This window comes from Cylas formicarius, unplaced genomic scaffold, assembly GCF_029955315.1.
Source record: "Cylas formicarius isolate icCylForm1 unplaced genomic scaffold, icCylForm1.1 PGA_scaffold_8__14_contigs__length_24414737, whole genome shotgun sequence".
In the NCBI taxonomy this organism is placed as follows: Eukaryota; Metazoa; Arthropoda; class Insecta; order Coleoptera; family Brentidae; genus Cylas; species Cylas formicarius.
In genome coordinates this window covers 9,394,139-9,406,590 of record NW_026844361.1, presented here as the reverse complement: position 1 = coordinate 9,406,590, position 12,452 = coordinate 9,394,139, and the positions used below count along the sequence as shown (strand labels likewise).

General features: G+C 36.9%; 2 protein-coding genes across 4 annotated transcripts; one reads left to right on the top strand and one right to left on the bottom strand.

Annotated features, from left to right (window-relative positions):
* Positions 1-1,518: 1,518 nt before the first annotated feature.
* LOC132706339 (sphingolipid delta(4)-desaturase DES1) lies at positions 1,519-4,208 on the bottom strand. 3 transcript variants are annotated; one of them, XM_060677620.1, is made up of 5 exons: positions 3,881-4,205; positions 3,387-3,563; positions 3,185-3,324; positions 2,533-2,958; positions 1,519-2,001 (listed from the first exon to the last, which is right to left on the bottom strand). In XM_060677620.1, exons 1-5 carry the CDS (start codon positions 3,960-3,962, stop codon positions 1,861-1,863), a joined length of 966 nt encoding a protein of 321 aa, XP_060533603.1. In that variant the 5' UTR covers positions 3,963-4,205; the 3' UTR covers positions 1,519-1,860. The 3 variants fall into 3 exon arrangements, with proteins under 3 accessions (XP_060533603.1, XP_060533604.1, XP_060533605.1); XM_060677621.1 differs by lacking the exon at positions 3,387-3,563 and having other exon boundaries at positions 3,881-4,208; XM_060677622.1 differs by lacking the exons at positions 3,185-3,324; positions 3,387-3,563; positions 3,881-4,205 and having other exon boundaries at positions 2,533-2,756; positions 2,872-2,958.
* Positions 4,209-7,071: 2,863 nt separating this feature from the next.
* On the top strand, positions 7,072-7,854 carry LOC132706340 (uncharacterized). Its single transcript, XM_060677623.1, has 3 exons — positions 7,072-7,333; positions 7,418-7,528; positions 7,723-7,854. Exons 1-3 carry the CDS (start codon positions 7,180-7,182, stop codon positions 7,818-7,820), a joined length of 363 nt encoding a protein of 120 aa, XP_060533606.1. The 5' UTR covers positions 7,072-7,179; the 3' UTR covers positions 7,821-7,854.
* The last annotated feature ends 4,598 nt before the right edge of the window (positions 7,855-12,452 follow it).

The following is a 12,452-nucleotide window of genomic DNA, read 5'->3' as shown; positions in this document are numbered from 1 at the left end:
AGGAGGAAATTTTGTGCCTTTTCGTTTTTAAACTTAATGTTTTTTTTTTGCAATTTAATGGCATCAGTGGCAAAGTGTAAACTGCCACACTCACTATCTATCAGAAGTTATGGTACTTGGTTAAGCCGACTTTTGAAATTGTAAAAAAGAGATTATATGTATGAATAAAATACCAATGAAGAGGTTAATTTTTCAAAGAAACTTCCACAGGCTACTACTACGATACTAATACTATCTACGAAACTTCTAAATTCCTCCTGCGTCAATTGTCGAGTCGAACTTGCTAACCTTTTGCCAATCATCCTGCTGCCTTCTTCAGAGTTTAACTAAACCAGAAACAGGATAATTGGCGAAACGTTTCGTAAATAGTAAATAAGGAGGTTATTTTTTCGTAACCTTATTCGGCCCAACAAAACTAAATAATTGAAACATGTTTGCGTTAAATATTTAGGCTATTTAAGTGGTTTATGGTACATTTTAATAAATCAGTAACAAAGAGCAAAAATGTTTGATAGTTTTTAGGTTGGTTCCAGATTAATAGATAACTACTATTTGGCAACTCACCCCTAAGTAACTTTCCAGGTGATTTTATCATGTATCCATCCCAAATATCGCTTAAAGGCGACGGTAGTTCCTCACTATATACTTACACCATGCGCAATCTAACGGTCGTAGTTAATTCCTTAATAATAAAACCACCAAATAAGAGTGCGAAACACATTAAATTACAAGCAGAAAAACGCACAGTTTAATTTTATTATTTCTGGAATGATACTTGCTGCGCCATCTATGTGCGAAAGAGCGATTCATTGAGTAAAGCGAAAACACGTATGAGCGGGGAACACAGACATGTGATTGCATTCATTGCAATAACTTGAAACTTGTTTAGGTGCCCATTGTAGTTAATTTTTTGGTTGCAAGTAGAGAAAATTTGTTAAGAGCAATATTATAATATGTAATAATAAATCAGTTTGTTTGTAAATCACTGTATTAGTATTTTCATCGAAATAACCAGAAGTTTTCGTGGCTGGTTTGGTAACGGCAATTTCAACTAAAGGTTAAACTGGAGATATTATTTGCTGTGACTGCGCCATGACTAAATAATAAAACTATATTGAAAAACGTGTGTAGAAATATATCCTTTTTTAAAAATAGTTACTTCTCGAGTGACTGGTGAATCACTTTCTGTTGTAATTTTGCTTTATTAAATTAATTCCGAACAAATAGCGTTGAATTTCGGAAATAAGCAAGGTTTGTACCAAAAATTAATCGTAAATACTTCCAAATGAAACAATATCATATTGTATCTGTTCCTATTCAAAATCTTTACATAACTGTTTTTATTAGATTTTCGTGACACTTGTTCTGTCTTTCCCCTCGCCTTTTGGGGATGGGATATTTTGAAAAAATTCAATTTTCGCCATTAAAAAAATACATCGGTATCGCTCTCGCAAAGTTTTTTTTCAAGTCATTTGCAAATGGAAAAATAAAGACAAGGAAAAAATGTATAATAAACATGTTTATTTTAAATGCATAAATATAATAAATAGGGACAGATGCGTGTCTATTAGGACGGTTGAAGGGCTCAGCAACCCTCCTAATGTGTTGAAAATTCACTTTGAAATTTTAAAAATTTAAAATTAAAAATAAACTTTGGTATTTGCAAAAACCAATTATTTCTTGGTAACAAGATGTTTTATGAGTTGATCAATGGTTGTATCCACCCCCTCCCTGCAAATCTAGACACGCCCATGAATACAGGCCATTCATATCAAATATACAATCATAAATTGCAAACTCATGCAATTACAAAAATACTTTTCTATGCAACAAAATAAAACCTCATTTATGTAGAAAATCTCAAGTCGACAGTCCGCGTTTCTTTCTTTTTATTCTGGCATATGGGCCCACATCGGGATCCATTACAAAATCATATAGCACTTGGGTCCAACTCTGATGCTGCGGCAAGTCATCATAAAACTCTGGAGCTATCCTTTTTACCTGCAGATTCGACGACAAAATGGTATGGCATAAACTAAACACTTTAACAGAGCACTACTATGGCAACTTTTTTTTTCTTTCTGATTAGAAAGAAAATGTAAGAATTCGTTTGGGCACTGTACTTGATATCGAAACGCATCTTTGAAGAAATCTCTGACTTTCAGTACAATTTAGGTGTCTGTTATTAGCAGCAATAAAAATTATGAGATAACTAAAACTATAATGAGTATTTTTTCTAGATAAGATTACACAAAAATGATAAGATCAAATTTCACTGGTTATTCATAATTTGATTTACTGCAGAACTGCTTCTAATGATTTTTTAAATACTAAACAGAGGCTACTGAAACTTCGAAATTTGACCTCCTATTCAAATTAGTCATTAAATTAAATATACGAGCTGTTTATCAATAATCCTTGTTTTCAACTATCTTTAAAAATGCAAATAACTTGTACTAAATTATGTTATTTATATTAATTAGTCATAAGTCAGTTTCAAGACACTAATTTTAATGGAATTAAATAACTTACCTCTGGTAACAGAGACCCAGGAACAGCAGGAAAGTCATGATGTTCATTATGGTAACCCACATTGAAGGTGATAAAATTCAAGGGACCGTAGTAGCTGTAAGTTTCATATCCCTTTTTAAACATATAATGTTCTGATATGAAATGTCCCGCGACAGGGTGCAAGCCCATTGCCATCAAACTCCCATAAACTAGATAGCCCAGGATCTTCCACCCAAGGAAGTATACTACAAGGGCGTCAAATATCAACTGCAGAACTAAGTTATATATTTCTAATACAGTTGGCGGTTTTGGGTATGTTACAAGAGGTCTGAACGCATAAAAAAATGGTTGCAGGATTACCCATATAAACTTGCCAAATGTTGTGCAAAACAGTTTTGCTTCCATGTAAGTGGGTATGTCTGTGTCTTTCAGTTCATCGCCTTGATACTAAAAGTACAATCATTTTTTCACATTTTTTTATAGGTTATATGTTTCCAAAAACTTAAAATCAGATCTGTTTGAATAAAACAAAAAAAAAAATTAAATGGTATTTAAAATAAACTAAACAAAATTTATGATATACAAACAGACTAATCGCAAGTAGTAAAAGTGTTTTACTGTTAATAAAATAATGTAAACTATGAACTCGTAAATTTGGTATGGTCAAGCTTACCCTATGATGTTCCAAATGATATTTTTTGAAACTTATCGATATAGGTATACCAATGGGCAGATTAGCAAAAAATCCAAAAAGTCTGTTGTGCAGGGGCCTGCCGTGGCCGAAGGCCAAGTTATGCGATATTTCGTGAATTGCTAAAATAATAAAATAATACATTGCCGCGCACATATTTAGAAAAATATTAGTTACCCCTCACCCAACATCAAAGAATGGTTGATAACACCTCCCAAACAGTATGCTGTTAACAATATTACTGGCCACGATTTGTTCCGGAGAACGTACATTAGAAAACATTGTGTTAAAACCATTGCAGTAACGACCCATTTGAAATTAGGATCGTAGCCAAATAATTTCTTTATTTGGGGATATTTTTCTAAAATGAAGAAAAACCTCTAACTGAAAAATTCTCAAATTTTATTAATGCGAATAAAAAATAATCGAAAACTGTGGCAACTTGGCGAACAGTCATATTCTAATTTAAACTATTACGACCGCGCTCACGAGTTATCACTTAATTAAACAGCCAAATACGTATCAATCAAAAAACAAATAAGTTAATCTGCTTTCCTGATTTAATATATAATTATCTCATCCATCAGAACATTTAAATCCTGGTTTTAATTCTCAATACGAACCGATATGCACATATGCGATAACTAAACGAATTTTATGAGGTTAAGAGTTACTAACCTAGAATAATTTTTCGTCTACTTGCATGCGGCTCTTCAGTGTAGACCCATTCGAAATCAGTTCTTGACACATGTTGTCCCATGGTTATCTATTTCTAGGGCTTAACACCTAGCGTTTCAGGTATCTGGGTTTTTCGGCACACCCGGTTTATTTATGGAACATCTTTGCAATCCGATATCACATAATTCTTGACAATGGTGGTGACACTGGGTGGGCTGACAAATCGGTGTTGCGACGTCTGACGATTTGACGTGAATGTAAATTATTCAGTTACGCACCATATAAAACGATATGATAAAAGGTACTCGCTAAATATTGTGGCCATTTTCGTCGTAAACATATGTAGGTATATTCGAACAATCACTTAATTTATCTCTAGTTATGTAAACAATAAAAAAAATTATCTGGGATTTGTTTGGAGGAAAATTTCTTAATAAGGATAATAAATTATCCACAAGAAAAATTTACAAATACAAAGACAAAAATCACTTATTCATTTTAATATTAATTAATTTTTAAATTATGTAATGGACTCCTTAGAATCATCGAACGAAAATAGGAGACATTTGGTAATGCTACTGTTACCCGAATCGAATTATAAACAGAATTACTATTCAACCTAATCTTAATTTTGTTAAAATAAGACAATATACAAAATTTGCAACACAACAATATACGCAATTTGCTTAAAATCTAAAATATTTTCAGTGTCGCGGTGTTGCCGCATTTATAAAAAGTAGCAAAAACTTTGATTTTTTAAATGGGACAGCCTGTATATTATTTTTTCTCTCCGCTGCCCCTTTCTGGTCATTTTTGTAAATTATTTCTCTATACCTACCTTAAGCGGTTTTCGAAATATCATTATAACTTTTTGCAGCTGAATCTGACCCGAATAATTATTATCAAAAACTGTAGGGCTTTTTTCCTTGTCTGCAATTTCTGTAAAATTTTGGAATCTCTCATGTTGTTAAGAAGCAAATAGTCCCCCAACAGCATGGTTTGTTAAAGAAAGATCCATTATTACCAATTTAACGACTATGTTTCAGTATATTTCGGAGGCTATTGATGAAGGTTCTCAAATGGACGTGATATATCTTGATTTTTCAAAAGCCTTGATCACAAAAATCTAATCCACAAGATCCGTGCCTTTGGATTTTCCGAATCGCTTGTTAATTTGTTTTTCTACTAACGTCTGTTAAATACCTAATTACCCATCGATCTAGGATGGGGGAAGCGTCACTTTTCCACATCAGTTTCGTTTCCCACGAATCCGAGCCATTTCGGACATTTCCGGAATGTTACCGCAGGGATTTGGGAGCCATCGGATATTTTCGGAGATATTTCCCACGCTTTGAATTTTCACGTTTGTCAATTCTGACGGTCATTTCAGTGAATGTATTCGCGTTGTTTTGCGAAAATGTACCCAAAAACTAAAGATCGTAGAAAAAGTATAGTATGCAACACGTTCGGTAAATTTTTTAACTCGCTCGTTTATTAAAAACTCGCTCCGGTGCGCTTCGCTCGTGTCAAATAAACTGGTGAGTCAAATGCCGTTTACCGCACTTGTTGCATAATATACTATTTTCTACTCCCGTCTGTAAAATAACTAATTACACACCGATCTAGCGTTCGGAAAGCGTCACTTTACTATGTCAGTTTCGTTTCCTACGGATCCGAGCCACTTCGGACATTTCCGGGATTTTACCGCACGAGTTTGGGAGCAATCGTATGTTTTCATAGATATTTCCCACACTTTGAATTTTGACGTTTGTAATTTTTTTTTAATTTGGTGTTCAGGAGGATTGTCTTACTTTCCAGTGCAGTTTTGAAGCAAATCAACAATTGGTCCATAAATAATAACTTGCAATCATCTTTTTGATAAAACTCTCTTCCGTTCTAACATTTTTTGTTACTTGAGAGTAAAATTCGACTCGAAATTCTCCTTTGTTCCTCATGTTAGTAAGGTACTACCAGAAGCCTCAAAAAGCTATGGATTTATCGTACGTTGCACTAGAGTCTTTAAAAATATTTAAAAATACAGAAGTAATAAAAATATTATATAACTCATACGTCAAGTCTAAGTTGGAGTATGCACCAGTAGATCACCAGTGATCTCCTGGGTAGAATTGTCATATTAATCCGACTGGAATCCTGCAGACGTTATATATATATATATATATATATATATATATATATATATATATATATATATATATATATATATATATATATATATATATATATACTCACGTATTGATTCACGGATGGAAAAATGTGATGACACCATATTCCGGGATATCATCCGTTCGCTCGTTGAACTCCGACTGGAATCCTGCATCCGACTGGAATCCTGCAAATCTTGCATCCGACTGGAATCCTGCAGACGTTTCGCCAAAATCTCACTTGGCATCTTCAATGCTCGCGCTCCGAAAACAGTGTTCGAAGTGTTTTCGGAGCGCGAGCATTGAAGATGCCAAGTGAGATTTTGGCGAAACGTCTGCAGGATTCCAGTCGGATGCAAGATTTGCAGGATTCCAGTCGGATGCAGGATTCCAGTCGGAGTTCAACGAGCGAACGGATGATATCCCGGAATATGGTGTCATCATATATATATATATATATATATATTCTCACGTATTGATTCACGGATGGAAAAATGTGATGACACTATACTCCGGGATATCATCCGTTCGCTCGTTGAACTCCGACTGGAATCCTGCAAATCCTGCATCCGACTGGAATCCTGCAGACGTTTCGCCAAAATCTCACTTGGCATCTTCAATGCTCGCGAGTGTTCGAAGTGTTTTCGGAGCGCGAGCATTGAAGATGCCAAGTGAGATTTTGGCGAAACGTCTGCAGGATTCCAGTCGGATGCAGGATTTGCAGGATTCCAGTCGGAGTTCAACGAGCGAACGGATGATATCCCGGAGTATAGTGTCATCATATATATATATATATATATATATATATATATATATATATATATATATATATATATATATATATATATATATATATATATATATATATATATATAATTCTGTATGAGCATGTGCGAATTATTCCAAACCTTGCTTTCACCCAATAACAACCATTCGCAGTTCAGCATGGCTCCTGATAGTTTAGGCACTTTTGAGTTAGCCCGTGGCATTTTTGGCAATTTTGACCAGGGTGTATTACTTTTTAAGGGTCCGTCTGAGATGTATTAATTTTAACGTATGCGTAAGCCTCACGCCTTAGAACTAAATTATCGAATATCAGGATTATTATTATAGGTTCTAAAATTAACATGATAGAGCATGCAAAGTAATTTAAATACTTATTATTTTAATTGCCGTTTGCTCATTAAGGGCTTACAAACGGTTGTGGGTATTCTTACTATCGATATGAAGATGGGAATCCGGCCACTTTTTATATTTTTGCTAGCGTTCAACGTTTTAATTTTCGAAGTTGGTAAGACAGTTGGGCTATGTTAATATAATAAATACGTTCCAAAAATTATAATGTATATCACGTATTGTAGTCTTTTAATTTCAGTATCGCAGTGTAACGCCAACAAGTGCACGTTAAAATGCAATAAAGAGGGCCATTTTAGTTTTGTCTGCAAAAATCAAGAGTGCATGTGTCTTCCCACAATCACGCACGACGGTGAGTATATATTTTAGTTTAGTTACGAAGATCCCTATGCAGTCAAGGAGTGATCGTCAGTCAGAATTAAATCTTAATGAAAATATAGCTGTGGAAAAAGCTTTATCATCAATCAAAATAATTTTTTAAGATAAGATGAATCTCTCTCGTAACTGATTATATGTGAACAATGTTCATTTACCTCTCGTTTTCAGGCGGGTGTGACTTGACTCAATGCGAAACGATGTGTAAAGAGCACGGCTTTCCAGCAAGATGTAGCATTACCGGTATTTGCGTATGCGATATGTTTTGAGCAGTTAATTAAATACCGCCCAAAAATAAATGCGGTTGCTTTCATAGCGTCTGTTTTTGTACCACCCATTTGTTATTTATTACTAGCAATACATAAGACATATCAGCTGTCTTCATAAAGTAAAAAACCTTTAAACCTATAGCAATTTCGATGCACAATGCTATTTTAAAATACCGTCGCGTATGTCAAATTTATTTAAATCAATGTCAAACAGGTAAAAATTAAAAATAGATAATTGTTATTTTTCAGAAATAATACCTATAATCACTTAAAGCCAACGCATATGTAGGATACGACAACAGAAGTGTTGGTATTGGTATTGGTATTGGTATTAAAGGGGGGCGCCCTCGCGGGCGTCCAAGCACTTAGGCCACCAGATGGGCCCGTTGTGCCCCCAGGCCGCTCTAGAAGGCGTCCAGAATGCCGCCCCTCCTGTAGAAGGTCAGCAACTCCTTTAGCCCAATACCGTGCACTGAGTCCGGATCGATCAGGGCCGTTCCGAAGACTCCCAATCTTGCCCATGTCAAGGCAGGGCACTCGGTGAGCAGATGATACGGGGTCTCCTCCCCTTCCATGCACCACCTACACTCCGGGTCGTCTCCAATGCCTAGCAAGCAAAGATGCCTCCTAAGCCTGCAATGTCCTGTGTAGGCCCCTGTTAGTGCTCCACACTCCCTTCTGGTCAGTCTAAGCAGCTCCCTGGTCCGAGGAAGGGCGGGCCCATCCATCATAAGCCTCGCCTGCCTCATTCCCGGAGCAACTCTCCAGCCCCCCGCAGCCCGGTCTCTCGCCCAGGCTTCGAGAGCTCCCCGCCTCACACACGGGGCGATCTCCAAGCGGGGCTCTGGCCCTATATGCCTATGCGAGGAGCCCTCCCTGGCTAAGGCGTCCGCTGCCTCATTGCCCCGGATACCGGTGTGACCCGGGACCCAGACCAACGTGACCTTTCTCTCCTCAGCCACCCTCCTCAGTACCCCTTTGCACTCCTTTATCAACAAGGAGCGCGTACGCACTGACTTCAGCGCCATGAGTGCAGCCCTACTATCCGAGCAGAAGAAGACTCTCCTGCTTCCGTAGTTGAGCCGAAGCACCTCTCTGGCCGCCATCAATAAAGCGAAAATTTCCGCCTGAAACACAGTGCAGTACTGACCCAGAGGGACCGACAAGCTTGATCCCGTTGTCTCGCAGTACGCTCCAGCTCCGGCCAGATCTCCCATTCTGGACCCGTCCGTGTACCAGACAAGTCCATCCCAGGAGCCGACTCTGCCCTCTCTCCCATTTTCCCTTGATGGAAAGAGAAAGGTCAATTTATCAAAGAAGGTCATCTCGGGGATCATGACGTCACTCGGCATGCCCATGACCCCGCGATCCCCGCGACAGCCCTCTAAAATGTCGTACGGACCCCGATTGAAGGTTCCCTCCCTCCAGAGCCCGCAGCTCGCCAGCCTCACAGCTGTCCTGGCTGCCTCCATCTGCACCCGATCCGCCAGAGAGGGCAGCCCCACCAGAGCTTCCAGGGCCCTCGTGGGCGCCGTTCTCATGGCGCCCGTTATGCAGAGGCAAGCCAATATCTGCAGTCTGTCAAGAACTAGCCTTGCTCCCGCTGTTTTGGTCCCCGGCCACCATGCCACTGCCCCATGCGTGAGCATAGGCACCACCATCAACAGACAGAAGTGTTACGCAAGGCTGTAATTCTAGTAGCGCATTAAACTATGTCAACTATGAAAAATCTGCCTATTTTGCGCAAAAATGGGTTGTTAACTGTGATACGATACTGGCCCTAAACAGATGCTTCGAAGGCAACCAAACTGACCGAATTATCATTATTGACTTTAAAAAAAATATTTTTTCAGTTTTGACGTTTTTTTTTGTATTTATACTTTGTTTTCGACTCAAAAAAATAAGTATCTTTAAAAATCATAAAAAATTGAATTTGGTCGATTTTTCTTGCATATTAATGAAATGAAGGAACTAATGGAAATTAGTGTAGAGTATTGTGTTTTTCGTGTATGTTATTTAATAGTAAATTAGGCAACAAGTGCGGTAAACGGCATTTGACTCACGAGTGAGTTAAAAAGTTTACCGAACGTTCTACGACCGTTAGTTTTTGGACATATTTTCGCAAAACAACACGAATAGATTCACTGACATGACCGTCAGAATTGACAAACGTCAAAATTCAAAGCGGCTGAAATATCTCTGAAAACATCCGATTACTCCAAAACTAGTGCGGTAAAATCCCGAAAATGTCCGAAGTGGCTCGGATTCGTGGAAAACGTAACTGACGTGGTAAAATGACGCCTCCCGCCCGTTAGATCGGTGTGTAATTAGGTATTTTACAGACGGGGGTAGAAAATTAGTATATTATGCAACAAGTGCGGTAAACGGCATTTGACTCATGAGTTTATTTGACACGAGCCGAGCGAGTGTTTAATAAATAAGTGAGTTAAAAAGCTTACCGAACGTGTTACATACTATACTTTTTCTACGACTGTTTCTACGGTATATTTTCGCAAAACAACAATACATTCACTAACATGACGTCAGAATTGACAAACGTCAAAATTCAAAGCGGTGGGAAATATCTCCGAAAACATCAGATTGCTCCCAAACTCGTGCGGTAAAATCCCGGAAATGTCCGAAACGAAACTGACGTGGTAAAGTTACGCTTTCCGCACGCTAGGTTCACACGTCCACTTAAGATAAGGAAAAAAACAGTACAAAATGTTAGTTATTCTCATAAACGTTTCTTCATACTCTAAAATACCCAAAACAAAAGAGAATGGTCAACGTGCATGTGAAATTTTGAGACCAAATCGGACTAGCGGCGAAAATAATATAAAGTGCATTACATATATTCAGCAATTTATTTCTAGATAATACATATGTATATTACATATAAATCTAGACATTGGTTTTCATTGGATTGATTTTAGAAACACAATTGTAAGTAAAATAACGTGACTGAAAAAGAAAAATATTCTGCAACCTAATAAATATTGGAAAGACGCCTTTTAATTGAAGCAGGTACAGATATGGTTGATACATCTTCCTTCCGGATAACCATTGTAAATGCAACATATGATACAGGAGGTGAGGTTTACAGTTTCGTACCATGTAGCACCTAATGGCGGGCCTATAGTTTATACAAAGAAATTATTTTTTATTATAATTATTGAAAATTAATTACTTATCTCTTAATTACCTTTTTCTCCACGTTAGATATTGAATAGGCAATACCAATAACAGCAAAAATTAAAAAAAGTCCCAAAGTTATCGACGCTTTGTGGGCCATATTGAAGTAACTAACTTGCTTACTGATTCAACTTGCAATCTACTATTGATGTTCCTTAGGCAAAAGCTGCTTCTTTATATACCTGACAACTTATACAAAATTTAGAAGCACACCCGAAACATCTCTACGAAAATATCAATGCCTCTAGAATCCACCCGCTAACTCGCACATTGCGCCATCCTTTTTATTTCCGTACACCTAACTCGTTTTTCCAGAACATTTTATGAGATCTAGGCATATTTTGAAAGAGTACTGTCGTAAAAATGCCGCATTTTAAATCTCGCACATGCGCACGTTCTCAATTTTGTTTTTAATATTTGCTTCATAAGTTCGTGTATTATCAGCCTAGACAGGGCCCCTATATCTCCAGTATACATATGATTAGAACCAATAAGTATCGAATATCGGTATTATTATTAAGATTTTAAAATTACCTTGATAGGGCATGGAAAGTAATTTAAATACTTATTATTTTAATTGTCGTTACTGTCAAAGATCGGAGTTCGGTCACTTTTTATATTTTTGCTACCGTTGAACGTTTTAATTTTCGAAGTTGGTAAGACATCCTGTAAATACAATAAGTGCGTTCAAAAAATTACAACGTATATCATGTTTCTATTCTTCTCATTTCAGTATTCCAGTGTGCCGCCAACAAGTGCACGTTAAATTGCAATAAAGAGGACCATTTTAGTTTCTATATTCTAGTTTAGTTTTCCCATTTTTTTGTATTGTGAGGAAACAATGGATAACATTAATTTTTCAAGTCAAGCTCTGAAGAATGTTAGCTAGTTCGACTCAACGAAAACCGATGCAGAAGGAATCCAGAAATTAGTAATGGATAACATTCCTTGTCAAAAATGAAATTGCCAGGGAGGCTGATAACTTTAGAAAAGCATCCATATGTGGGGGTCAAATCACTCCTATAAGCCATAGAAGAGGTAGCAAACTCTTTTATGTAGATATTGTTATCATTTGTAAATCGGGTTGCTTGTTTTACTTATTTAACTCTTTTATCCAATAATTCCACATTCCCCAAAACTATTATTTTGTTGGTACCATGTTACCAACTTTTTTCATTACATTTTGCAATGCCTATAGTTTTTTTTTAACGAAATTGTCTATAGGCACTTTTCATAATTATATATTTGGGAGGCGAAACTTCTGCAATTACTAGACTTGCGATGCAAGAATGAGCCTTCTGCCTATGCGAGATAATTGTTGAACATTTTTTCCTCAAAGGTATATTTACACTTTTAAGGGTCATATTTCGTGAATTTCACTTTATTTACATTTTCAATAGAGGTTATATCTATAAGTTTACAAAAACACACTGTTTG

Excerpts from the sequence above, each read along its gene's own strand:
- LOC132706339 (XM_060677620.1), bottom strand. The coding sequence starts at position 3,962 with ATGGGACAACATGTGTCAAGAACTGATTTCGAATGGGTCTACACTGAA. Across the intron at positions 3,325-3,386 it reads CAACCATTCTTTGATGTTGG|CAATTCACGAAATATCGCAT; the intron begins GTGAGGGGTAAC and ends TTATTATTTTAG. Across the intron at positions 2,959-3,184 it reads ATCATTTGGAACATCATAGG|TATCAAGGCGATGAACTGAA; the intron begins GTAAGCTTGACC and ends TTGTACTTTTAG.
- LOC132706340 (XM_060677623.1), top strand. The coding sequence starts at position 7,180 with ATGCAAAGTAATTTAAATACTTATTATTTTAATTGCCGTTTGCTCATT. Across the intron at positions 7,334-7,417 it reads CGTTTTAATTTTCGAAGTTG|TATCGCAGTGTAACGCCAAC; the intron begins GTAAGACAGTTG and ends TTTTAATTTCAG. Across the intron at positions 7,529-7,722 it reads TCCCACAATCACGCACGACG|GCGGGTGTGACTTGACTCAA; the intron begins GTGAGTATATAT and ends TCTCGTTTTCAG.